This window comes from Lutzomyia longipalpis, chromosome 1, assembly GCF_024334085.1.
Source record: "Lutzomyia longipalpis isolate SR_M1_2022 chromosome 1, ASM2433408v1".
In the NCBI taxonomy this organism is placed as follows: domain Eukaryota; kingdom Metazoa; phylum Arthropoda; class Insecta; order Diptera; family Psychodidae; genus Lutzomyia; species Lutzomyia longipalpis.
In genome coordinates, this window is record NC_074707.1 from 32,986,844 (window position 1) to 33,013,508 (window position 26,665).

The following is a 26,665-nucleotide window of genomic DNA, read 5'->3' on the forward strand; positions in this document are numbered from 1 at the left end:
AAAATTTATGTCGTCGTTTTCGAGATATTCATCGAAAACTAATCGAAAATTTTGTTTTTGATTTTTGGCCCTCTAGCGGTCATTTTTGAAACTTTGTATGTTCTAGAGAGTTGTAGGGTTTGTTGAGAGCTTTCATTTGAGCCCGGGTTGATCAAAATCGGTTAAGCCGTTTTCGAGTTATGGTCGATTTTCGATGAAAAATTGTAGCGGCCATATTGACTAAACGGCTTGACCGATTTTCGAAAATGAGGTATCGTTGGAAAGGTATTGATGGCCCCTACAACATATCAAAATTTCAGCCCTCTAGCTGTAATAGCGGCTGAGATATAGCGAAAACAAAATTTTGAGGTTATTCAAAATGGCGGACGGGGGGGTGGGGGGGTGGATTTGACCTCATAATCGGATTTCTTCAGGTCGATATTTAAACTTTGCCGTTTACCGCAAGTCTCTATCTATCACCGTTCTCTTGCAATTTAAGTTTATGATCCGGCCGGACGGACGGACGGACGGCCGGCCGGAAAAAAATTTTTTTGGCGCATACGTTTTTTGGAATGTGGGGACCCTAATTCGTGCTCATCCCAAGTTTGAGCCCGATCTGACGACTTTCGATTTTGCTCGGTACACAAAAGCTGTGTCTGAAAGAAACACAGCTAAAAAAACCACAAGTCCGGACATTGAGAGGTCAAAAAGAGAAGAAAGAAAATTTCTGGCAATCAGACTCACAAATCGGGACTTCTGATCGTTGCCATGCATTAACCATCCAGGCAGCATAAAAAAGCAACAGCATACGCGATGTGTGCGTATGGGAGAGGCAATGGGAGCCATATACCAGTGTGTACCTCAGCAGCATAAGAGGGACTATACAAACTCGAACATACTGCAAGTACCCCGGCCTTTGTGGCCAAAAAATTGAAATGGGTCTTCTTGTGTATTGGCGTTCCTTAAACCGGAGCAGATGGTTTTCGCAAATTGCTGCACCTTTTCAGAGTTGGCACGCAGGGCAGCAAAAAAAAAAAGAAGTGCCAGAAGAAATTCAAATTTGCCCACATTATTCCACATCACATGGCCATCAATGAAAAGAGCTGTATATAATTTTCATTCCTCACAGCCCCGTTCTCTTGAGGTTCCCGCGAGAAACATCACAGAGTGCCTCTGATGAGGCAAGCAAGGAGGGTAGAGACTCCAAAAAATTGTCAAATGTATCCATTGAGGATGGATTGCTACTCCTCAAGGAATTGGATCAATTCTTTGGGCGGAAGTTGTAAATGTCCGAAAACAGTACTATTGGCATCAGGAGAATAAAAGAGAGAATGAAATTCACATGCACGCACTCAATATACACTTCCAAACACTTTTATGCAAACATTCTAAAAATTCAATGTAGTATTCTCTGGTGACTTAAAGTCGTTTTAACCATTTTGCATTTTTTTGGGTCACATGCTGACCCAAACGTGAAACATTTAATTTTCCCAATTTTTTTTTGGGAATTGATGATTTTTCCTAGTTAGAAATGCATCAAATTTACACAATGGAGGCCAAATAAAACGTTCTAACTGCAAAACGTCATGTACGCGCTTTTAACAGGCGTAAGAAGAATCAAACGTGTTAATAGAAAACACCAACTTTCCCTTTGGGGAAAAATAATAAGGCATAGTGACATTTGTCAGTGTTAATGTGAAAATTTATTGAGTGAAGTTGAATTACGTTTAAATAAAGTGAAATAATAAAAATCAGTTAATTATAATATTAATATAATATTAAAAATGCATAAAGAGTGAGTGAGTGATTGCCACGAGGGAGCCGGAAGTTGTTCACGTGGAAGCCAGCGCGTGGCCGCAAAGGCTTTAATAGAAAGACTCTTTTTTTTTGCAGGAAGAAACATTTTTTTTTAGATAAATGCGATTACCAAAATATGAAAATAAAACGTTAGTTAAAACATACTCAACGATGTAAGACTTTGGATGCTGCTCCGTTTAAACTTAACATCGCGGAAAAGTCAAAATTTGATGTTAAGTTTGAATGGAGGAGCATCCTAAGTCTCTACTTATGAAAGTCAATCATAACGCGTCCAGTTATAAGAGTTGGTGTCCCACAATGTGTAGAAGTTTGTTTATGCATTGTAATGCAATTTGTGAGCAGAATTATTAGATTTTGATTTTTTTTGCAAAATTCGGCAATTTGAAAGATAAAAAAGGTCATATCTATGGTTCTATAAGACCTACAGAAATTTCTTGACTAGTTTTGGAAAGGTATTAAAACAGGCTATAAATTGACATAAATTTCAATAATTTTCAAGGTCACCTCCAGAACACAAAATGGCGGATTTTTGTTTCACAAAAACAGTTTTTGGCATTTTTTGTCTCGAAGGAATGGTTTTAAAGGTTTCTGAAGTTCTAGAAAGTTGTAGAGAATTGCAAAACCTTTAATTTGATACCAAGTTGAGCAAAATCGGACAAGCCGTTCAAGAGATATGGCTCTTAGAACTTTTCAAATTCAAGAATTTTTCAAACTGCGATATCTTCTAAACGGCGACATAGAATTTCTTCATTTTCGGACTGGTGAAAGATATTGAGTCAGGCTACAACATATCAAAATTTAAAAGATTTGCCTAATGGGGATTCGGAGATATTGCCCCTTAAAGTTAGGCAATTTTTGTTTTTGATTTTAGCGCCTCTTGCGGATGTTTTTGGAACTTGAAATGTTCTAGACAGTTGTAGGGCTTCTTGAAACCTTTCATTTGATACCAAGATGATCAAAATCGGTCAAGCTGTTCTCGAGTTATATTGAAAAAACACTTTTTGCTTTAGGCCGCCATATTTGCTAAACCGCTTGACCGATTTTCAAGTATGAATAGTCGATGAAAACGTCTCACTGAGCTCTACAACATACTAAAATTTCAGACCTCTAGCTGTAAGGGAAGTGGTTGACAGTATTTCAAAATGGCGGACGGCGGCCATCTTGGATTTTGAAAATGCGAAAAAATGAAATTTTACACCCACATTTCTATTGAAAACTTCAAACCGGAAGTCTCTATCTGCTGCCGTTCTTGAGTTATAAGGCAAAATGTGGAGTCCCGGACGGCAGGCCGGCCGGCCGGAACACTTTTTTTTCCACCACCATTTTCGTAATGTGGGATGTCTAAAACGTGCTCATACAAAGTTTGAGCCCGATCTGAGGGGGTCGGTTTTTCCGACGATTACAATACTTGGTGTTGGCCACGAAGTGGAACACCAACTAATATGAGGTTGAAATGCTACACTTAGCGTGAGAGAAAATTATGTTACTGCAAGTGCAAACATTTTGATCCAATGTACCAGCAGCAACTGATCCAGGTCGTGCTCCTCGTCGTTAATTACTGAATCGTGTCAGACAAATGGGAGCCCATTCCAGTCAAAGAAATTCGCGAGTTTTTGCAGATCAAACGGTACTATCCACAAGATCGCGCGACTTTAAAGCTGTACCCATACCTTTTGTTAAGAAACGCGGTTTCGTTGGTTTTCCTCACTTGCTCCTCATCAAACTGTGTCGCGCTGTCACTGTCAAACAAGAAAGGCAATTTCTATGTTTTATAACCGCGTTTCTTGTTTGACAGTGACAGCACAATACAATTTGACAAGGAGCAAGTGAGAAAAAACAACGAAAACGAGTTTCTTAACAAGATGTATGGGTAACAGCCTCTAGGCTTGGGTCAGTCATTTCTCTTATGTATTATATAAGATAAATAAATTATGTATGTATAAATTGAGTCTCTACATATGAAAATTGAAGCTGAAATGCTACAGTTATCGTGAGAGAAAATTATATTACTTCAAGTGCAAAAATTTTGATCCTTGCGTGCCAGACAACTAATTCTGGACGTGCTGCACTTATAGGTTAGTTTTGTACGGTATTCTTCGATAAATAAAGTATCGTTTCTTCATTTGATTTCTTAGCCTTGCGTCGCGTTATTGCTGGATAGAATTGTGTCAGACAATGGAAGCCCATTTCAGTCAAAAGATTTCGCGAATTTTTGCAAATTAAAAGGTATTATCCACATGATCGCACCACCTTATCACCCTATGTCAAATGGCGCAGCCGAAAAAAACTGTGCACACTGTTTAAAAAAAAGTACTTTCAAGAAATATATGCTAGATGAGGTAAAATAAGAGCTTAGTAACACAGCATCTTAACTTTCTGTTAGAAATTTCTTTTAGGGATTATCAAAAATTTGTTAAGAATGATCTTTTGTTTAAGACACTCTAACTTTTTCATTGCAGAAAATAAATTTGAAGAAATAAACACAGAATTTCAAACAATGTCTCTAAACTTACAACACTGACTGTATACCCCTCCCTCATAACATGGAGCAGATGTTAGAGCCAAACAACTTGATGGATTTTTTTTCAAAAACTTATGCTTTTTTTTGCCTACACTTCTTTCTCTTTATTGTTGCTTATCGTCCCTCACCTTCCCTCAGCCATTCATATGAGACACCCAAAAGCCCAGCAGAGATGAATATAATTTCCTTCTGGTTAAAAAAAATGGAAAAATAATATGAAAAACAACGACAGAGAGACACGGAGAACAGTTGAGAAATCAAAATGGTAATAAGAACAAAGAACCTCTACGAATTACCTATGTGTAGAATGCATAAATTAAACTTTGGTGTGTTTTATTAGAAGTGGAGAACAATTGATTTTATCAGGGGAAAACGGTATAAATGTAGTTTTCCTCTCGAAAGCGTCCAACCACTTAGAGAAAGCACTATATGTATGTATGTTTAAGAAAAAAAAAACGGTGGCCAGTAGTAGAAGAACATTACATGATAATTGCATTTGTAAACAATGTGCTTGCTCTCCTATCCCCCAACCCGCGTTGAAATTTATTAGCAGCCTAATCGTAAAATACATCATAATATTTTTTAATGTCTTACACACTGCTAAAATGTAATTATGACCTATAAAGTGATTGCAATTAGTATTGAAATGCTGGTCAGCTGCTTCCAAAAAAAAAATGCTGTGCGTTCACTCCCTCCCCGGGAAACGGAAGGGAAAAATGGATACAGCAACAAAAAAAAAACTGAAGCAAGGTGAGAAAGGTGTGCTGTGTGCCTCCATATATACAAAACCTCTCTCAAATTAAAGATCTTGGAGGAACACACGATGAATAATTGACACCACCTGTCCCTCTTTTATCATCACCATATCTTGCATGTGTCTATCCTACCAATAATATGTCTTCGTGGAAGCCAAACTCAACATAAGGAAGTCTGCGTGTTGAAGCAGAGCCAAAGGATTGCCACCTTAAATCCCCTTTAGTTGCAGGATTAAAGTCAAAAGAAATTTCTCTTGAAACCCAAAAAAATCACCCTCGGACTTTACGAAATTTTTGCAATGTCCACGCAGGTGTTTTTCTTCAACTTCTTGCATTTTCTTGCCATTTTTTTCAGCAGAAACGCACCAATACTAAAGTTTGCTGAAGCAAGTCCAATGGACAATTTCACGTTTCGTACATTTTTACCGGGACAATTCTTCTTTTGCGAATTTCTCGGAAGCTGTATATCATTTTTAAGAGAGACTCCTGTCGCAAAATACTCAACAGAATTGACGATAAATTGAACGTAGAACTTGCACACAGAGCGACCCTATGACAGCTGCTCCACATGTGGTCAAAACTTAAATCGTTATTTATATATTTATTGACTCCATTATCTCATAATCGAGTTAATCGTGGACGATTTCAATGGCTCAAAATGTCTTTTTCAATTCAAATGCATTCTCATGTCCAACAATGGCTAAATATTTATATGCATTTTGCTTGCTTTCCCAGGGCAATCAATTGGTGCTTTCAGAGATCTTCGATGCTTTAAATGTTCAAATTCTCATTGGAAAAATTTTGCAAAATACATACAATGAAATAAGCAATTAAATATGAAGCCTTTCTAGGTATTAATTCTTCTTATTTTTCATAGTTTTAACCCTTTAAAGACCACAGAATATTTAATGAGCCAAAAGTAAAATTTAATTCAGGATAGACCAAAACAAAGCCAGAACTTTCAACCCAACTGTGAAGAAAACAAAATTGTATAATGGTCCTGTGAGTCGTTGGGGATATCCTTTTGTGATTTTAAGTTTTTAGGAATCATAAAGACGTAATTCTGCATAGATTTTGGTTCCATAAATAAAAATTAACTAGCTAAAATTAGACATTTTCAAAAGCGAGCTATGGGACGAAAACGTTTCATCGGTTCTTAAATGGTTAACCACAAACTGATACTAAAGATGTCTTTATAGATCTTAAAATGACACCTGGACTCACCGGATCATAAAGAACGACAAATCTAAAATCGAAAAAGGTTTTGGTATACTCAGCTCAGTAAATTGCTCACGGTCCTTAAAGGGTTAAATATACGATCAAGCTTTGAAATATATTTCCTTAAAATGGAAAGTTTTACTAGGGCTAAACGAGGAAGAATTGTAACAATTTACTTGTCCAACTCGTATTCTATCTAATAATAAACAGAATACTAAGGGAAGAATTTCCCAACCATCTAATCCCATCAAGACAAACAATTCGGCGGTGGTACACTCCAATCCAAGAAAATGGAAACCATATATCCTATTCTTTGAATAGGAAACATTTCAAAACATTTTTTGTTTCTTTAAAGCACCAGGAGGAGCAGGACGAGAGTAGTCAACACCACCGAAATTATCGACATAGTGAGGTACAGTATGGAGGATGATGGTACCATCTCACCACAAAGGCCTCACAAATCCACAATGAACCGACCCATCATGGAGGCTCGAATATTGCAATAAAATTTTGCAGCTGAGGAGAAAGGTTTCTGGATTTGATAACAAACAGATAATGTAGAACGAAATCCATTTTTATTTGACCGATGATAGTTTTAACCGATACCTACAGTCAGGTATTGGTTAGCGTCACATCGGATGTACTTCTTATTATTTTTTTATTAGGTAAGTACATTCGACATGACGCTAATCAAAACCTGACTGTAAAATTATTTTCCTACAAGTCTATCAGGTCTATGTAAATAAAATTGTAGGGTCTAAAGCTCTGGCTTAATGTATAATATTAAATCGGAAGCAGTATCTGAGACTGCCTCCGATTTAATATCATACATTTTAACTACCAGTCGTTACTAGCAGTTAGGATTTCTATGCTCTAACGAACATCGATTTAGTAAAAACCCACTATCAAATACAGAGTTTGAAAAAAACCAGTGATCCTAAAGTCTACCAAACCATGCATCATTTTAGTTTTCTTAAACTCGAAAATATTAATATAAGGAAAAGGGAAAGCACTATTCACCATGAAGAGGTCAAAATAAGTCGAAAAGGAAGTATCACAGGTGCAAGTGTTAATTCCAAAAGCTGATCCATCAGAACTTAAGAAAGAATGAACAACTGAGAAGAAGTAAACGCTGAGATTATTTTGTTTTTTAATAGTTGCATCCCGTCTGAAAACATCATTGTACTTCGAATTGCAAATGATTTCAATGATAGTTTTTTTTAGAAAAAAAAGCAATGAATACTTTGTAAGATATCTTACTGATAACAATTAATAAATAAATATTCCATAATAAGAAAGTTGTCTAGTTTAGATAACCTCATTCAACTTCCTTCTGAAAAATACTTTTATTTTAGTCAACTCTTTTTATTTTTTGTCTAATTATTTATTTTTTTTCTTTAAATTCTAATATTTATTTTATTTGCAAAAAAGTCATAATACTAACGTAATCATAATCATAACGTAATGGGTGTAGTGCATTACATTACATTATGTCCAGAACAAATGAAGTCCATTTTGGACATAATCAAATGCACCCCTGCTAGTCAATGTGTTCGGAAAAAATAGAACTTCGAAACTGAAAAAGCATCAAAATTTTTACTCAGAAGGAGTAAAACAGCGAAGGAACTCAAGCTCCACATATATAATGAAGAGTTTCTTAGTGTCTGATGTTGCTATAAATAAAATGTTCTTTTAATTACTAACATAATTTTAACGATGATATGTTTTGTAATGATTTGTTAAATTTTCTTTTGATAGATTTTATTACTTTGTACAAATTTGGCAATTGTACATAATTTTTTTTAGGTTTTTTTTTTTAAAAAGTAATTTTTAAAGTTCTTAAAGGTTTTAGTCTCAGATATTGCTAAACACATACAGAATAGAATAATTCTCTTCAACAATTTGTTGGACGAAATTTACGAAGAAACAACTCAAGTGACAACTTGAAGCAAACATAAAGCTAAGGAAGCTAAGGTATGCTTTTCTACCTCTTTATAAGGCAATGCTGACTTCAATCGTTTTGCCAATATCAATACACAAAAAGAAACAACAGCAAATATGATACAAAATATAAATATTATTTTTCAATTTGAATCTCAAAAAAACTATAAAGTAACAATTCTAGGGGCGCTATGACTGAGAGAGGGGGTGGAGGCGAAATCCCATAAAGCGCTTGCAATTGGTTTCCTCTACCTCCATAGCGAATTTTATCACAATCGGCTCAGCCGTTTCTGTGGGGTTCATTTGCCACAGACAGACAGACTTCCTTTTATAAACCAAGATATGGAAATTATTAAACTCATTAATTTTCAGCACATAACTAATCCAACATTCGAATTTAATTGAAATGTTTGTTTACATTTTTTTCTTTGAAATAATTACTCAGCCGCGGTGTCGAATAAAATTATTCGCGAATGACTCATGGTTCCGTAGTGTAGCGGTTATCACGTCTGCTTTACACGCAGAAGGTCTCCAGTTCGATCCTGGACGGAACCAACTTTTTTTTTAAAGTTTTTTTTCAAGTTTTACATGTTAAAATTAATTTTACTTTTTTATTTTAAAGTGTTAAAGACATTTTTTGCTTACTTTGCTTAGTTTTATTTATTTCTTTTGAGGAAAATGTAATTTAACTTGTTGATATTTCACGTTAAAATTTCTACGGTAATTAAATCCGTTTTTTATGACATTTTTTTAAAGTAGTGATCTTCACGGATTAAATTGTAGGGAAGACAATTGTTTAGTAAGTGACTTAAGTGTGTCAAAAAAGCTTTAAAAAATCCCATTTCTCACAGCTACAAAAAGCAAAATTATATGAAAGAATTTTTCTTCACATTTGGGGGCACAAAAACAACAGAAAATACTCCATAGAAGCTGATTCATTTCACCCCATGTCTTCATAATTGAAAAGTTTTTAATGTAGAAAAATCACCTGTAACGTAATAATTCTTACAGATAACTATTATACCTACATTACATACATAAATTATGATTATTATTATTGATTTTTTTATATCCTCATCCACATCATCCCTCTTAATTACCCTATAAATTTCAAATTCCCTTTAATCACATTAAAAATTGATCCATGATCACCCTGAGGATCATGACGGATGTAATTAAATACCTCTAAAACCGTCAACATTTTTTTATTTGTGAGAAATGTATGTATTGATGTACAACGATATGTACAATGAGAAATCAAGGTCACAATATTTCTATTGATTTTTCAATGCAGAAGGCGTTCCTATATCGATTTATTTTGATTTAATTCCCAAAGGGGATGTGAATTTCTGCGTCCCCTCGCTTACGTTGGAACTGTTGCAATATTTTCCACATGGAATGAATCATCCCTTCATACGCTAAACACTCTGGAAATGCCAAGAAAGGATTTTCAAGGTCAGCTGTTGTAGAAGAATCATAGAAAATGTAGTTAAAACAGGATATATATGGAGAATTTTTTTTTGAATTTTCAATTTAAAAAGGATTTCTCTATGCTTAATATGTATGAGAAATAGAGAAATCATATTCAAATTAGTTATTTCAATGTCAGTTATATAGAAATCAACCATCCTGTTTGAGCTATGTACGTTGAGGGTAAAATGAAATGTGTGCAACAACAGGAGAATTTCAAGGGGCCCATGTGTAAGTTTCTAATCCCTTTTTTCACGAACTCTGCTCATTTGGGAAGAGGGATGGCGAATGGGACATGGCAAAAAGGAAATTTTCAAGGCCAGCAGGGAATCAACATGTATCATAAAACATGGTGGGATGGGAGAAAAATCAACCCTTGAGGGTTAGTTCGCGAACCCTCTCACTAAATTACGCGCCAAAACACCAAAGGAGCGCATTTTATTGCGCAACAAGTTATTATTATCCATTCAAATGGTGTGTTTAGTGAATTTTCGCCACCATAACCGGATGAACTCACTGGTCTTTTCCACGTATTCACCCAGTGAATTATAGCGCCATATGGCAAACAACGCAACCCCTGCACAGTTGAAGAGCGGACAGAGCTTGGGACGATGAAGGAACCAACAACAAAAAAAGGACACCGATTCCTCCCCTTTTAGCATTGTTGTAATTGCGTCGTTTCACTACCATCGTGAATCACACACAATATATATTCAACAATGCGGAGGAAAATGAGAGGTGGAAGGAGGTCCCCATCGTGTGATTCAGTGTGCTCTCTGTGAAAATCATCAAGGGCAACACAACAGAAAGGATCCTTAAGAATCATCATAAAATATCCATAATAATTTCTCTATTCTCTCCTTCTTCTTAAAGATGAATTTTGCGGTTTTCCGCACTCCTTGGAAGGGATTCACCCAAAAAAGGAAAGAATATCAATTTGCTGCATGAAAATTTACTTCTATATATTCTCCGAAGGTCTTCTATATACCTTTCGTCGGTAAGATGTTTAATGAGAAGACAAGAAGAAAAAAATGAAGAAGAGATTTCACGAGGCTGAAAAAAGACACCGAAATAACAACAAAGCACTTCCTTTTCCTTTCTCAATTTGAGAAGAACACCCAACGTATTCACAAAAAAAGAGGAGACTCGCCTATTTACCAAAAATTCATTTTTCTGTCACTCCACCAGTGGCCTTACACTCAAATTACAGTATAATTTGAAGGAAATTGTATTAATATTTAAATTATAATCTTCATCCTCCATTGTATTTCACCATACGAAGAAATTTCACCCTTCAGCGGATTCTCAACATTCTCACAACGAATACAATATTCTGGAAGACGAAGCGAATCTTACTCTCATACCTGCGAAAAGTTGTGAAATTATTTTACTCCGAAAAATCCCTTTCGCAGCAATATCCTCATTTACCTCATAACCAACTCTCTCTTTGCTTGCACACACATACACACACAGACAAGGATCCCAAGAAAAAAAACCCTCATAGAGAAGATCTTCTTGCAATCCATCATTTCTGTTGCAACCAAAAGCATGGCAAAATGCAAATAAATTCTCAGAGTTGAGAACTATGTAGATAAAGATAAATTGAGTTCCTTTAATCGCCGTAGGTGGCGCATTTGATCCTTCCATGTTAAGTAGTACCACAGTCCAGCTATTACTTAATAGCTAAACTGTGATAAAAGATTAAGCAGATATGGAGCGGAATTCATTACTCAGTCGGGTTTACAATTTTAAGTCAGGCTTAAGGCTTTAAATCAGTTTTTTTAAAGTCTGACTCAAATTTTTTAAGCCGGTCTTAAAATTTTTAAGTCGGGTTTGGATTTTCCTTAGTTATCCTGGATTATGTAAGATTTTCTGATTAAAGACCTTGGATTTGATTAAAAATAAATAAAATTATTACAATTAAAAAAAAAATAAAATAAAAATATTATAATAAAGTCATAGACTTAATTTTTAAAAATTTCTTGCTTTCTAATCAATGCAATTTAAGATTTATTATTAATCAAATTCAAGTTCTTTAATCAGAAAATCAGGACAACTAAGGTAAATCCAAGTCCAACTTAAAAAAGCTGGCTTAAAACCTTAAGACCTACTTATAAACCAACTTAAAAAAATGTAAGGTCGACTGAGTAGTGAATATCGCCCATGTCAGTAAATATGGCTACAAAATTATCGACAAGCGACGAAATATACTTATGTAGTTATTACTTAAAATAATTCATTGTGCGATTTTTTAAAAACATGTATGGTACGCCTCGAAGCAAATCCCCGAGAAGACATCTTTCTTGAATGTGAATCAAGCTTGTTTCCCAAGAGAAGTATTGAAGGAGAAGTGCTGCCATGAAGGATGTGACAAGATCAGCTTCATTTGTTGCGCCCGGTGCCGAAAATTTATTTGTTTCCATCACTTTTATGATTCTTACCATCCAGACACTTGTAATTCTTGCAATTAGGATTTTTTTTGTATGAAAAATAACCCAAAGGATTTTTCTTTCCTATTTTTGCATTATACGCTCAATAGCATTTCGAGGGCTGCATTGTAAAAACGGCTAAGACGGTGTGAGCTCCGAACCGACTTAGCCGTTTTTACAATGTAACCCTCGATTTCTTGCGTTACTTTTAAATCTTTATAATTAAAGAAATAAACGGAATTATGTTATTTGTTAAATTGCGTTTTAAATAAAATTATAGATATTATAATATTAATATTACATAGATATTATTATGACCATTTTTTATCTTTAAAATTGATAAATTTTATTTAAAAAAAATTATTTTTACCTTGACTACCCTTCCACGTTGTGGTATACCAACTTTTATAACTGGACGCGTTATGATTGACTTTTTTTTATTTTTATGATTTTATTTTTTTTATCCCATTTTTCCAAATATTACTTTCAGTTAGACCTAACTTACCTGTACTTTTGCTTTTATTACCTATACTTTTACCAAATCTACCAACACTTTTTCCAAAATTACCGACCGTTCTGCCAAATCAACCGACACTTTAACGGCACCCTTTTAAAATCTTCCACGATTTCCAGAATTAATACCAAAACTCTCAGGCGAAAAATTGAGTTTTATCCTTCACTCAAACAACACGAAATTTTGAATTTTCTTTCGTTTTCATCTTTATCTTTATCTGGAAGGTTATTATTTCACAATTTTGCTAACTTTGTGCAACGCTCTCTTGTAATTTTCTAGTTCAGTGTTAGGGAAATTTCAACGTATTCCTGTAGGCAAAATGAAAGAAAAAAAGAGAATAGTTTCTTGGTTGTATTCCTTATCCTCCACTCCATTGGAACAACTCAAGAGAGCTCATACACAATAGCAATAAAAGTATTCCTTGAGCTGCGTCGAAGAGCAGGAAAACGGGCGAGGAATTGGTGCTGGTTGTTGGAAAAAAAGAAGTTCCTTTGTCTCTTGATGAATTGGGTTCGGGACAACAAGGAAACACACCTGGGATATTCTATACCTTCCTCACACATCGCTCTTTTTTTCCTCCATCCACACTCTTTTCAATATAAAGCTCACCATGCTTGCCTTTGGCATTTCTAACCATATATAGCTGCACGACAAAACCCAAAGAGTGTAAATCACACTGATGAGGATTTTGAGGGATATGGAACAATTTTCTGGTACATGAAATCCCATTGCACTTTGATGCAGAATAATAATACCTCCTCGCTAGACAATCTCTCAGCTTGTTCTTACTCAACACTCTTGTAAAAAAAAATAAATAAAAAAGTTTATTCCTCTAAAGAGTGAATTTCATTATTTCCACACAGTTGAAGATCTAACCATCTGAAAAAAATTTCTGTGTTTTTTTTTAAACTTCTTCTAAATACCTTCCTTCAGGTCCTCACCTCATGTGCCATCAATGAATTAATTTCTCACGTATTTTATCGCCGCGTCACATCGATCTTTCGCATCATACATTAATAAATTAACGGTTTTATTGAGAGTTCGCGTTTTTTGGGAGCCGTCTCGCGTGGCTTAAATACACGTGCTTCATCATCTGACAAGCCGAAGAGTAGCATTTGACTTTAAACAATATTTTCATCTTCAATTCAATAGGCTTGACAATTTGTAAATGAATCACAAACAGCTATTTAATAACGTTTTCTAATTTTATGTAATCCGTTTTCTCTATACCTACTAATTCTTCATTTTATGTACCTAACAATTTGTCGCGATATCACGAAAGTTTTTAATTGCACTTTAAAATATTGAGGAGTCTAGTCATTTTTAGGCCTTAAGAATAAGGAAAACATTCGAAAAGTACCGAAGAGAATTCTTGATTCAAATTATGACCGGGATTGCGTTATAAATACTAAAAAGTTATTCCACCCACTATATCGAGACGTAGGTATCATTTACATATCGTCGCTTGTATCAGCACTTGTAGTAAAAAACTTTTTTTATCTGGAGTTTGGAGGTTTTTAATACAAGTGCTGATACAAGCGTCGATAAGTGGTCAAATTAGACATTATTTATTGCTGAATTGTTAAATAATTAGTAAATAATTTAGTTAAGTGCAAAGACACAATTTCTTATTCCTCCAAATTCCGTTCTCCGGAATCCCGCTAATTTCACCATATTCCGGGAGTTGGATCTTGAGAGCCTCATTACAAATTCTAGGTTATTCTATCTTTAAGGTAGGCTCAACCCCCTTCACCGTAGAGCACCGTGGCACACACATTATAAAGTTCACTTATATCCCATCCTTTATATCATTCAAGGTAGTACAACTTCTCCCAGAAGCTCAGAAGGACATTGGTGAGCTTCTTTACAAATATCTGGCTAATTACAATAATAATAGGAATCATTGATGGAACTCATGTCCCATTTGCAAACTTTCCATAATTAGATAATAGGAATATTTCAAAGTTTCTTACTACACCAAATTCAAAATTCTCTGTACGTTCGAGATCAAGAAATGATTCACAACACATTGAGAGTATTTGGGAGAGAGGCAAGGACGAATTTTGGCCCGGAAATTGCACGATATCCGGAGTGGCAGCAGGCACTCTGGCGGGCCCATTTCTTTGCCCTCCGGGAGGCAATCAGAAGAGGTAGGAATCCACGGCTTCCCCAAGTGGAAGAATTCTCGGTCCCGGGGACCCGGGACGCCTGAGAGTGGGTTAGGATCCGACCGGACACAGTGGAGGAGGAGTGGCCTCAGAAGGATGTAACATTATGGGGACCCGGCTCCCGGCTATGGGACACGGAAGGAGCCCCAGAGGAAACAAGCACCTACTTTTGTTTACATCAATTCCATAATCTAATTTAATTTATCTTCATTTAGAACCAACTTTTGTTATTTTTCAATTACTTCTAACGAGGAAAGAGTAGTTTCTCATTGTTTCGAAAAATATTGTTTTTTTTATTAAATGTTTTTAGGTATCACGTGGAGAAGGTATTCGTCACTGTATCGGATCGGATCATCAACGTCGTCTGCATTAGCATCCGATTTAGTGTCTACGGATCTATATGGTGACGGGTACCTTCTCCACGTCATCAGTGCTGAAATCAGACTCGATTCTGTGAAAAGCGCAAACAATTTCACTTAAAATAATTAATTTGAGTGATAGAAATTTATGAAGAATGGAAGGATCTGAAAACTATTAGTATTTGGTTAAAGCGCTGAATGTGGGAGAATTTTAAATTAAAAGCGCAATAAGTATGTAAATAAACTTTGTATAGCCCTGCATTAGTTTTTGTATATACTTCAGGGACTCAATCATTTGAACAGCTCGAAATTGCAACAAATTGCAGGAAAAGTAAATTATTCCAAAAATATTTAAATTTTTGAAGACAATTTTAACCTGTCCGGCGTCCAAAACCACAGCAGAAAGATCTTTACATACGCTGCGTAGACTGAAATTATACCTACACATTAAAAATAATTTTTGTTAATTTTCCGGTAAATTTTTCTTTTTTTTTTTTAAACATAAAACAAAAGAATTTTCTATCTTGGGAATGAGGGAAAATTCAACAAAATATGTGTTAATCGATCGTAAATATTACATAGAAATGAAATATGCATCGTTCATACGAATTTTCGAAATACTTTTTAAAATCTATTACCCTATGTGTTTAATTTTAAATTTCCAGAAAAACTATTTTTTTTATAATTTTTTTGACGTGTTTATTTTAAAAACCCCTGCACGAAGCCTTACGCTTCAGTATGTAGTAAAATGAAAAAGATGGTAAAAATTGTTTGTTTAATTTGTTATATTAAATAAGTTAAATTTGTCATATTTTATATAAAATTAATAAATTCATTTGAAAAAAATTAATCAATATCTTTTAATACATTTTTTTTTAAATTTAGAAGTAAATTAGGATTCAATCACTAGAACAGGCCATATATATGTCGCAAGAAGGGTATTTGATAAATGTGATAAAGATTTGGTCTCCCTCAACAAGTTTGGAAGCTGGAATTGGTACATCGTAGTATGTAGTGTTGATCTGACAAAAAGTATTAAGATATTTTGTCTAAAAAATGTTTGATAAAATATGAAGTGCATCACAAAAAAAATGCCCAAATAATCATGGACGTAGACAGAAGAAAATCGTCAGTTTTTTTAAGGTAAGATTTTCACGACAAATATGCCTTAGAATACAAATTGTTTGCTCTGCAATAGGATAGAGAATAGAATACCTCATTTAGAATCTGGGGAAAGAAAATTTGACTGCGAAAAGCAGGAAAAAAAAATTCAGAACGGCTGGAAACTGCAAATTCATCGGGATTAAAGTTGGAAAAAAGAATGCAGTATTAGACAAATTGACAATATTGCCACGTAAACTAAACCATATCTAATTCATATTTAATCTTAAACCCTCTTTTAATAAAATTTTGCCTTTCTGAAAAAAAAAAAATTCATGAAAACTACAAAATGAATAAACTCCTTCATATCTGAATTTACAATTTTTTTTCGAGTTGTAATGCAAATTAGAGAGTTAATAAAAAAATGAATAAAAATATTATAAGCAAGTTTAAAGATTCCAAAGATTCCTTTCTTGACTGCTGCAAAGCATGACAGCAGAAGGTTGAAACTTTGGTGTACTTTTGATAGAAATGAGGAGCTCAGTGGTACAAAATGAATCCAACTAATCATGTATGGATATTTCGAGCTCACACATGCAGGTAAAGGTGACACGCGCCATCACAAGCTGAGCCCCATCAACCTCATGTTCCCAAGCACGCACATCTCATCGTCTTGTGACATTGCTGCTCACAGGCCTATCCTCCAAGTCACCGTCCAGAAGAAATGTGTGGTGTGGTGGTTTTGGAGGAAGGCAGCTGCTCATGGCGGACATTCAAAAGTCCCATTTTTTACACCTGGCGTTTTACAACAACATAATGCATGAATGTACGTTTCCCAATAAAACGGGCGTCTCACCAATGTTAAATACCTTCAATTTTTTTTATCGCTCTATTTTCTAATTTATCGCATAAAGCGCGTGTAAACCTACAAGAAATTCTGCACGTTCCACTGGTCCACTGCATGGGGACATACCACAGCAAAATATCAATAAATTTTCCTTTTGGATTCTCGTGAGTAAAACTCTGCATACGGATATGGCGCAAAAAGTGCCACGCATATGATTTATAAATAAACAGAAGATTATAAAAACGATCGATTTAGCGATTGGTGATTTTTTTCTATAACCTATGTATGTATGTTAAAGTATTTCATTGATATATTTTTGACTTTTTGCAGCTTTACAAGTGATATTTAAGTTAGACGATACTCCCTGAGCGATAAGACGTGAAACCTCAGCAATTTCCACCCACTTCCATCTGCTCTTGTGCCTTTGCAAGAAAACCGCGAGATATCTTTTGCAATTTTTGCCAACATACACATCTTTAAATTTAGCTTATGCCGATTTTTTTCTCCGCGAAAATGTTTACAAAAGATATATCTTTCATGGAAATTCATCCAGAATCATTATTCAGGAGAGAAAAAAAAACTTTTTGAAAGAAAGAAATTTAATCAAGAACCCTTTTTAATATTTTAAGATTATATTTAAAATATACAGTGCCGAGAAAAATAATAGGACCACCAATATAGGTTTTAAATGTACCCCTGACTTCAATCGTCAATATCTCAGGCTGTGGGAGACAGATTTTGAAAAGTGGCATAGATTCGGAAAGCTACATTCATCCCCTTTCCAAAGATGGTAGACTTTCGAAAATCGGCCCATCCGTTCAGTTTTGGTAGATGATTGAACAGAAAGTGGCATTTTTGGTATGGGTCTACTTGAACGACTGTCAAAAATCAGCCCCTCAACCGATTTTGATCACCCCGGCAGTTTTGGGCATGGGAAGAATGTAGCTTTCAGAGTTTTTTGAAATTTTGAAAATCGGACACCCAGGAAAAAAGTTAGACTGGTTTTTGTGAGTGGTCTTATTTCAATAATTTAAGGGTGAAAATGCTTCCTAATTTACACAAAGTTTCATATAACAAATTTTTATTTTTTTTAGGAAAAATTTATTTTCGCAAGCTATAAGCCTTTTAACTTTACTCAATTAAATTCAAATGAACATTTAAAAAAAATAAAAATTTACAAAAATTTGTTATGAAACTTTGTGTAATTTAACAATTAACTCGAACTAAATTTTGCATAAAAATAATTCTTAAATTAAGATTTTATTGCTCATCGAGATCCTTTTTAGAATTAAAGGTGAATTAACTTTTTTTTCGGCTTGAATTCAGGACATACTTTAGGTTTTTTAGGTTTTTGATACTTAATCTTTGATTTTTTTTTCAAGTAAAATCAAACCTAGTTATAATACTTAATCGAAATCTGATTAGTTGAGTTTGGCTAGTTTAGATAATAAAAGTATTGCTCAAGAGAAATACATAAAAGAAGCCGCCGCCGTTTTTCCATTTTAAGCATGACGCATATGCTTCAACGAATGTTGCTTTATTAATTTATTAGTCATATACAAAATGAATTAAAGAATCAAAATCTCTTGAATCATAAGATAAAAAGGATTATCTATTGATAAAAAGGAGTAATGACGCATATGCTTCATGCACAAAAATGCAAAGAACACTATGGGCGTGGCTTTCCCTTATATTTGGAAAAGAATATCCTTAATAATATCAAATTAAAGAATACCTCATTATTCAAATTCTACCTGAATAAATAATTTCAAATTTTAAAAATTCAAAAAAAATTTAAAGATAAAATTTAAATTCATTTAAAAGAAAATTGAAAAAAAAAAGTTTTTTCTTCCACGATCGACTAAAAATCATCTATAATCACCCTTTATTCTCATTCAAGGGTCACCACATTATGAATTTCTTCACGTGTACATAAAGGAATGAACAAGAAGTAATTCAGCATAGCAGCAGGACATAAACATGAGGAGAAGTAAATGAGTTTTATAAAAATCTCCTTGATATTGTGCGCTACACGAGGTAAAGAGAGCACATCCCGAATCTTTGTCCAATTGAGTGCGCTCACGGTCTATTTTTGAGCGGCTGATGGATGGAGCCCCAGGATGGTCCCTTGATAGGGAGTTTGGTATCGATATGTTTATGGATTTTTTCAAAGAGAGTGAAAAGAAGCATATAATATGGTTCGAAAAGAGAGCACGGATAAAAGAAACGAGGACGGTGAGGAATAAAATAAAACGAACTGGTTGGAGGAGCAGATGGTAGCTAGAGCCCGCTTTGTATATCGCCTCTTTGGGCTTTTCTTCTTTATTTTTTTTTTTACTTTATTTTTTTCTTCCTCTCCCCGTGGATCTCGAGACGGTGTGGTTTGGGGGATTCAACGGCGAATTGTGTTCGTTGGCGATTGTTAAAAATATATATTCTGCGTTCTATTTTGCGTGCAAAAATATAAAGAAACATCATCGTTGAACACCCGAAAAAAATAATAAAACCGTCATGCCATCCATTTGAAAAGGGATTTGCAATTGAATCATATTCGAAAAGGGATTCATTGATGCCTAAAAGAAAAAAAAATACGTTCAAAGATCGTTGTTAGAGAGAGGAGATTAGGATGGGTGAGTGCTAATTTCTCATTTTACACTTTGGGTGTAAAATTTATTATTTTTTTCCTGTGACCATTTTCAATGAAGAGCACCAAATGCGATAGAGATCGCAACAAAACTTCACCAACAACTCACAAAATGGACTCAACAATTTAAAATATGGGGCGCAGAGAAGGAAACAATTTGTGTGGACAAAGCACAAAAGTTGGAAAATATTCATTGATCTCAAAATTACACTTCAAGTCTCTTTCGCGCGATGAGAGAATGTTTGATATTTGTGTTGAGATAAGATTTTAATTGCAGACTTCTTGGAATACAAAATGAAATTCTCTTCCATGGCGAGCAAAGGACGCCTAATCATTATTTACTTTTCATCGTCATTTCCACGTATTATTCAATTTAATCTATAAAAGTATTAGCTGACACTATAATAAATTGTGAGGGTGAGTAGTTATACATTTATTTTGGAATACCCTATAAAATTCACCTCAAAGGTTTTATTTAAATAAAATCTGATGGAAAGTTGGGGTAAAATGGGATTGTTTTAGGAAAAATGAAAATTCAATTCATTGAAAAGATAATTTATGAAGAAATTTCAAAGCAGTTTATTCATTTTGAGGCTTAAAATAAATCAGGCATGAACCAGAAATTTTTGAAATTTTCATAGTCTGATTCCAAAAACCAGAAAAATGTTAATTTTCTACAAAAATCCTTGAATTTTTTTAAAATGAATTCAAAGAACATTTTTACTTTTAAAATGTTTGACGATTGATTGATGTTACGTATTTAACGTTTGACGTCTTTCTATCAATTTATTTTATGTTCATTTTGACATATGATGTTTCTTTTTTGTTTGATGATTATTTTAACCCTTTCACGTGCAACGTGAAACATAAAAACATTGAAACATGCGCTCTTTTTTCACGATTTTTATTCTGGGAATATTTTCAGAGAACTTTTCTCAGTCAGAACGTCATCTTGGGTCCCTTTTGCGTGAGTTTGATGCATTTGTAACATGGAAAAACAATTACATTCATAAATAATTGAAAAAATAAAATGTTTCACGTTTAGGTTAGCGTATGGCCCAAAAACGAGAAAGGGTTAAACTAATGAATGTTTGTAGATTTTTTAAAATTCGTTTGGTAATCTTATACGTAAAAATACATTCAAATCAAAGAACTTGAGCTTTTAGAAAACGTTTGATATCCAAAAAAACATCCTTGGCTACGTCACTGTAGTTTACATGAAAGAGCATAAAAATGAAAAATTTGGATTGTAAAATGCAAAATTTTCTGCGAAACATGATTATTTTCCTCATTTAATTTACTAAACAAATCACTGTGAAGCACTATAACGTTTCTTGTTTCTTTAAATGTGTGAAACATTAGCGCAAATGTTTCGTTGATGATTTTTGACAAAGTGCGTTTGAAACAATTTCATGCGTTGTAAGAAATTCATAAAAACATCATATATGAACAAAAAAAATTAAAAAAAAAAACCTTTTACCAACTGATGAAACATTTTTACGAATGTTTCATGGTTTTGGCATTAAAAATTCTCCAAAATTAGTTAGGTAGATTATTTTTAAATTAGAATTTGTTTTTTTTTTAATTCTTTTTCAGAACTAATAATTGAAAAAAAAAAGTAATTTCATTGAAAAATTAAAGAAAAAATGTACTGGTAAGCTGACCAAGCTTACGAGAGCTGTGTTTCTTTCAGTGTACCAATTTTGTGAGAGCAAACTAGAACGCGAATTCATTTAAATACGCACAAAGTCGGGAAAAGTAGAAAAGTCATACCCTAAGAAATCTTTAAAAGGTCATATCTCGAGAACGAATCCATAGATTTTCATAATTTTTTTTTGTTTGAAAGGTCTTGAAGTCAGCTATAACATATCGAAAAATGAAAAAAATTTATGTCGCCATTTTCGAAAAATTCGAGTTCGAAATTTTCGAAAACTTTGTTTTCGATTTTAGCGTCTCTTGCGGTCATTTCTCGAAGTTGCAATGTTCTAGACATTTGTAGGGTTTCACGAAACCTTTCATTTGCGCTTGAGTTGATCGAAATCGGACTTGTAGAACCCGAGATATTACATGCTAACTTTGGAAGGCTATATCTCGAGAACGGCGACATAGATTTTCTTCATTTTTGGCATGGAGCTAGATAATATAGTCAGCTATAACATATCAAAAAATGAAGCAAATCGATAATGGCGTTTTCGAGATATTCATCGAAAACTCATCGAAAATTTTGTTTTTGATTTTTGGCCCCCTAGCGGTCACTTTTGAAACTTCGGATGTTCTAGAGAGTTGTAGGGTTTGTTGAGAGCTTTCATTTGAGCCCAGGTTGATCAAAATCGGTCAAGCCGTTTTCGAGTTATGGTCGATTTTCGAAGAAAAATTGTGGCGGCCATATTGACTAAACGGCTTGACCGATTTTCGAAAATGAGGTATCGTTGGAAAGGTATTGATGGCCTCTACAACATATAAAAATTTCAGATTTTTAGCTATTACAGGGGCTGAGATATAGCGAAAACAAAATTTTGAGGTTATTCAAAATGGCGGACGCGGGGGTGGGGGGTAAAATTTGACATCATAATCGGATGTCTTCCCGTCGATATTTAAACTTAGCCGTTTACCGCAAGTCTCTATCTATTACCGTTCTCTTGCAATTTAGCGAAAGGTTCCGGACGGACGGACGGACGGCCGGCCGGAAAAATTTTTGGCGCATACGTTTTTTGGAATGTGGGGACCCTAATTCGTGCTTATCCCAAGTTTGAGCCCGATCTGACGACTTTCGATTTTGCTCGGTACACAAAAGCTGTGTCTGAAAGAAACACAGCTAACTAATAGGCCAGCGGAGATGTAAAATAACCTAAAATAAATTCTGATAAAGCCAAATTTTGCACGATTTGATTCATAAAATTATAAGCAACATTTTTTATGTTCATAAGCATACTCTAAAACGTGAGCTTATTTCAGAAGATGAGTTTTAATATTTCCATACATTTTTCACATAAGAATCCATTTTTTGAACAGGTGGCGCCGCGAGTAGTTCAACGAAGAAGTTCAATTTAACATTTAAGGCAAAGTAAATATTTACCTTTTTTTATTTTTGTATTGGCATCTGCTCTGTACGTCCAGAATACGTGTGTTTTCGGTGGTGCCCCACGCTTTGGGCGGGCAAGCAGTCTCAAGCGCGTCTGTGAGATTGTCATTGCCAACCGGAACGCTTGAAAATGATGACCTCTCCGGATTCACGATTGATTAATCTGCTTCAGGATTTATTTAAGTTTGTCCTTTTCAAACCAGAATTCAATAATTTGGTGAACGTTGTGACTGATAGGGAGCTTCAAGGATCCAATATTATTTTGCAGATAGACATTGCCAAGAAAATTCAAAGCCAGCCGGCGCACCTTCTTTCTGATGTATCCATGCCACCCTCGAGCTCATAGGACATATCACAGACTGAATTCAATGCCACTCGAAGATAAATTTGTTTATCATCGTCATCTTCACCTGACGAATCCATTGTAAATTGAGTTACAAAAATAATTAAAAGAAAAAACACACATCGTCTTGCCCGAAACCAGGATCTCAACCAAGCTTTCCGGTCGGCAATGACAATCTCACAGACGCGCTTGAGACTGCTTGCCCGCCCAAAGCGTGGGGCACCACCGAAAACACACGTATTCTGGACGTACAGAGCAGATGCCAATACAAAAATAAAAAACGTAAATATTTACTTTGCCTTAAATGTTAAATTGAACTTCTTCGTTGAACTACTCGCGGCGCCACCTGTTCAAAAAATGGATTCTTATGTGAAAAATGTATGGAAATATTAAAACTCATCTTCTGAAATAAGCTCACGTTTTAGAGTATGCTTATGAACATAAAAAATGTTGCTTATAATTTTATGAATCAAATCGTGCAAAATTTGGCTTTATCAGAATTTATTTTAGGTTTGGGGTCATTTTCCGCTAATTCTACTGGCCTATAATAAATTAATTAAAAAGGACTTACCTTTTAGGTATGATGTCTTGACGTTACTGGAGATCCTTGAAAATCATTTATAAATCACTGAATTTGATCCTTCAGATGCTTAAAGTCTCATTCACACACACTTATACACATCTTTTCATTTCAGTTTCTCAAGTTTTTCTTTTTACAAAGACACGTCTCATTCACCCCCAGTCTTCCCTACAAAATACACAACTTTGAGCATATTTTGCAGATAATTTCAGTGGAGGGATATAAAAATGCATGAATAGCATTTCTCATCCATTTCATCAGATCTCTCCTCTCCTGGGCTATCGCTTGGCTGGTGGGGAATGGAAATTAACCATGCGAGACCTGAATCACACAGAGAATCATCTCTAAATTCATTAAAGTGGCAAACAATAAATGATTTCAATATGCAACGTTGTTTTTTTTTATTTCATTTTCAATCCATTTATTCCCCGAAGAAGCGAGAGCGAGAAACCCAATATCTCTGGGCAGAGTATCTCATCCATGTGACTTTTGTCTTCTGCGGCCCGTGAACTCCAAAGCAGGAAATGGGAGCGGTCCAAATTGTTCTCGACAAAACTCCCAACATCGGGGTTTGATAAAAATTGTATAAATTGAGGTGATCAGTGAGCGGCGATGTAACATAAAATGCTTCTCTTATGGAATTAGGGATATTTCCTTGCGAATTTCCACAAGAATCGACTTGAGCTTCCGGAAGAGTCTCTGTATCTCATGGGGTTCGCATCCAATGGCCGCTGCGGCGGTTATGTAGGGAGCATTTGAGGCTGTTGAGGTGTGTCCGCCCCAATTTTCAAAGGTGTACCCCTCAATGGTCTTTGTTTCACCTTTTGGAACGACCCTGGCTCCGGTGATGCCAGCCCGGTAGAGCCGATACCCAACTTCTGTAGCACGATCGTTCTGCGTGAATGTGGTCAAGGTGAGGGTGAGGGAAATGCGATTTCCCGCTTGAGTCTCGAGAACTTTCTCCCCACACTCCTTGGCGATCTGCTGGAATATCTCCACGAGCTTTGCAAAGCATTCCTTTTGCTGCTGCAGCAGTTTCATGAAGCCCTGTTGCCCCATTGATAGGAGAGTTATGAAGACATCGATTGTTTGGGAAATGGACGCTCTTCCGGGATAAGTTTTGGCCAACTTTTCAATTTTTCCCTCCTCAAAGGCCACCACAATGGAACCTCCAACAGGAACCATGAGATTCTTATCTGTGCTCTGCACAACGTAATCCACCCTTCCACCCAGCCGGACAGCCTGTTCAATCTGATGCGTACACAGGCTACTCTGCAGCCCATAAGCATTGTTTACAAGATGTGGAATACCGTGTTCCTGTGCCAGCTTAGCCAGGGCTATGATGTCATCACATCCCCTGGGAGCAAAGCAACTCGTTGTGGACATAATACAAAGAATATTATTAGCCCCCAATGACTCAATCTCCCTTCTGAATGCCTCCACATCCGTACAAAGGAGATCCCCCCGACGAATGGTGTCAATAATCAGTGGATGGAATCCCCCAGAAGTCATGCTCTTGAAGCAAGATTTCTGATCAATTCGTGACCAAAGGACAATCTTTGGGTCCTCCGGAAGCTTCCGCGTGCGCTGAAAATGCAGCATGGTGAACATGAGGGTCATCCCCGTAGCCATGGGTACCATCATGCACTTCTTAGCCTTTCGCAGACCAGCCAGGCGGACGAGATCCCGAAGCATTCTATTAGTAATATCACTGAGAATTGTAGCTCCAATTGCCTTTGGTTGAGCCTCCGACAAATCCCCCGAACGGCCTATTCCATGTGCAAACCCAAAATGCCTCCTTGCCACAACATTGCTATACATCCTACCCTCCCTCTCTCCAGCACCCGAGCCAAAGGGAAAGCGATTTGTATCCATTTGCGATAGTTCCCGGACAATGTACTCAATCACATCATCATCCCATCCTTCTTCTGGCAATTTCCTCTGGAAAGAAAATAGAAATGCATGAAAATCGCTGCATCCGGAGATAACCCAACTTTTACATGCCTGCTCCAAAATCTCCTGAATCTTATTATCACGGTGACGCATCGCATCCAGAGCATTTCTAACGTATCCCGTTGTAGGAGGGTCCTTAAAATAACCCATCAAATTTTGTTCATTCATTGTGGAAAATGGAAAAATAAATACTTTTTTTTTTTTTTTTTTTTTTTTTATTTTAAAGCTTTACGGCCCCAGCCTTTTCAAGCCACAAGGCCAAAAAATAAATACTTTTCGGTAACACTTTTCTTTAAGACTTGTGATTTGTTTACAAAACAAACTTTTTGTAAATGAAAGAAAAGTGAGGTTAAGAATTCGAAAATTTTGATGATCATTTTTCGAATTTCGAATTTATAGGGCGTTCATAAACAAACACAAGAATTCAATCCCAATACTTTGTGAAAAATTAAGATTTTACTTTTTTCTATTCTGGGTCTTAATATTTTAGTAAAAGGTATTTTTATATTTATTGTTAAAACTGATAAAATAAATAAATAAATCATGACTCATGAGACATTTCATGTTTCATAAAAAGCAGTTTTCTTGTTAAAAAAAAAAGAATCCCTCTGTATCATTGGAGGTATCTCCCTCCATTCCGACATGGGAAGCCAAACCAGTACATAATCAATTAAAAAAGTGTTTGATTTCCTTGATAAAGTACGGCTCAAACGAATTTTAAAACAGGGGAGCCCCGCCAAGGGGTCAAACGCGAGTGTTGTGCAAAATTTTAAAGCTGTTTCAAGCGCATGTTATTCATCGCACTAAATCAAAATTTAGGTTATGTCGGTTACGTCCGTTGGTTGGTTGTTTGCTAAAAAGGGACTTTGTCAGGCCCCTGATTTTAACATAAAATTGATACATAACAAACGTCGTGTGAATGCCATCTTCCTTATATCAGAAG

The 26,665-nt window shown here is 35.3% G+C and overlaps 2 protein-coding genes and 1 non-coding gene across 3 annotated transcripts in view; 1 reads left to right on the forward strand and 2 right to left on the reverse strand.

Annotated features, from left to right (window-relative positions):
* The window catches only part of LOC129786050 (putative fatty acyl-CoA reductase CG5065), an 824,046-nt gene that overhangs the window by 134,937 nt on the left and 662,444 nt on the right, over positions 1–26,665 (reverse strand). The gene's annotated exons all lie outside the window — the stretch shown is intronic.
* On the forward strand, positions 8,715–8,787 carry Trnav-uac (transfer RNA valine (anticodon UAC)). Its single transcript has one exon. It is a non-coding gene; the product is annotated as a tRNA-Val (tRNA).
* On the reverse strand, positions 24,146–25,936 carry LOC129786076 (O-phosphoseryl-tRNA(Sec) selenium transferase). The gene is made up of 2 exons (XM_055820884.1): positions 25,774–25,936; positions 24,146–25,710 (listed from the first exon to the last, which is right to left on the reverse strand). Exons 1-2 carry the CDS (start codon positions 25,888–25,890, stop codon positions 24,403–24,405), a joined length of 1,425 nt encoding a protein of 474 aa, XP_055676859.1. The 5' UTR covers positions 25,891–25,936; the 3' UTR covers positions 24,146–24,402.

Bases quoted from the DNA above. Each gene is read 5' to 3' on its own strand.
- LOC129786076 (XM_055820884.1), bottom strand. From the start codon at position 25,890: ATGAATGAACAAAATTTGATGGGTTATTTTAAGGACCCTCCTACAACG. The intron at 25,711-25,773 runs GCATGTAAAAGT...TTTTCTTTCCAG, and splicing joins TTCAGGAGATTTTGGAGCAG to AGGAAATTGCCAGAAGAAGG.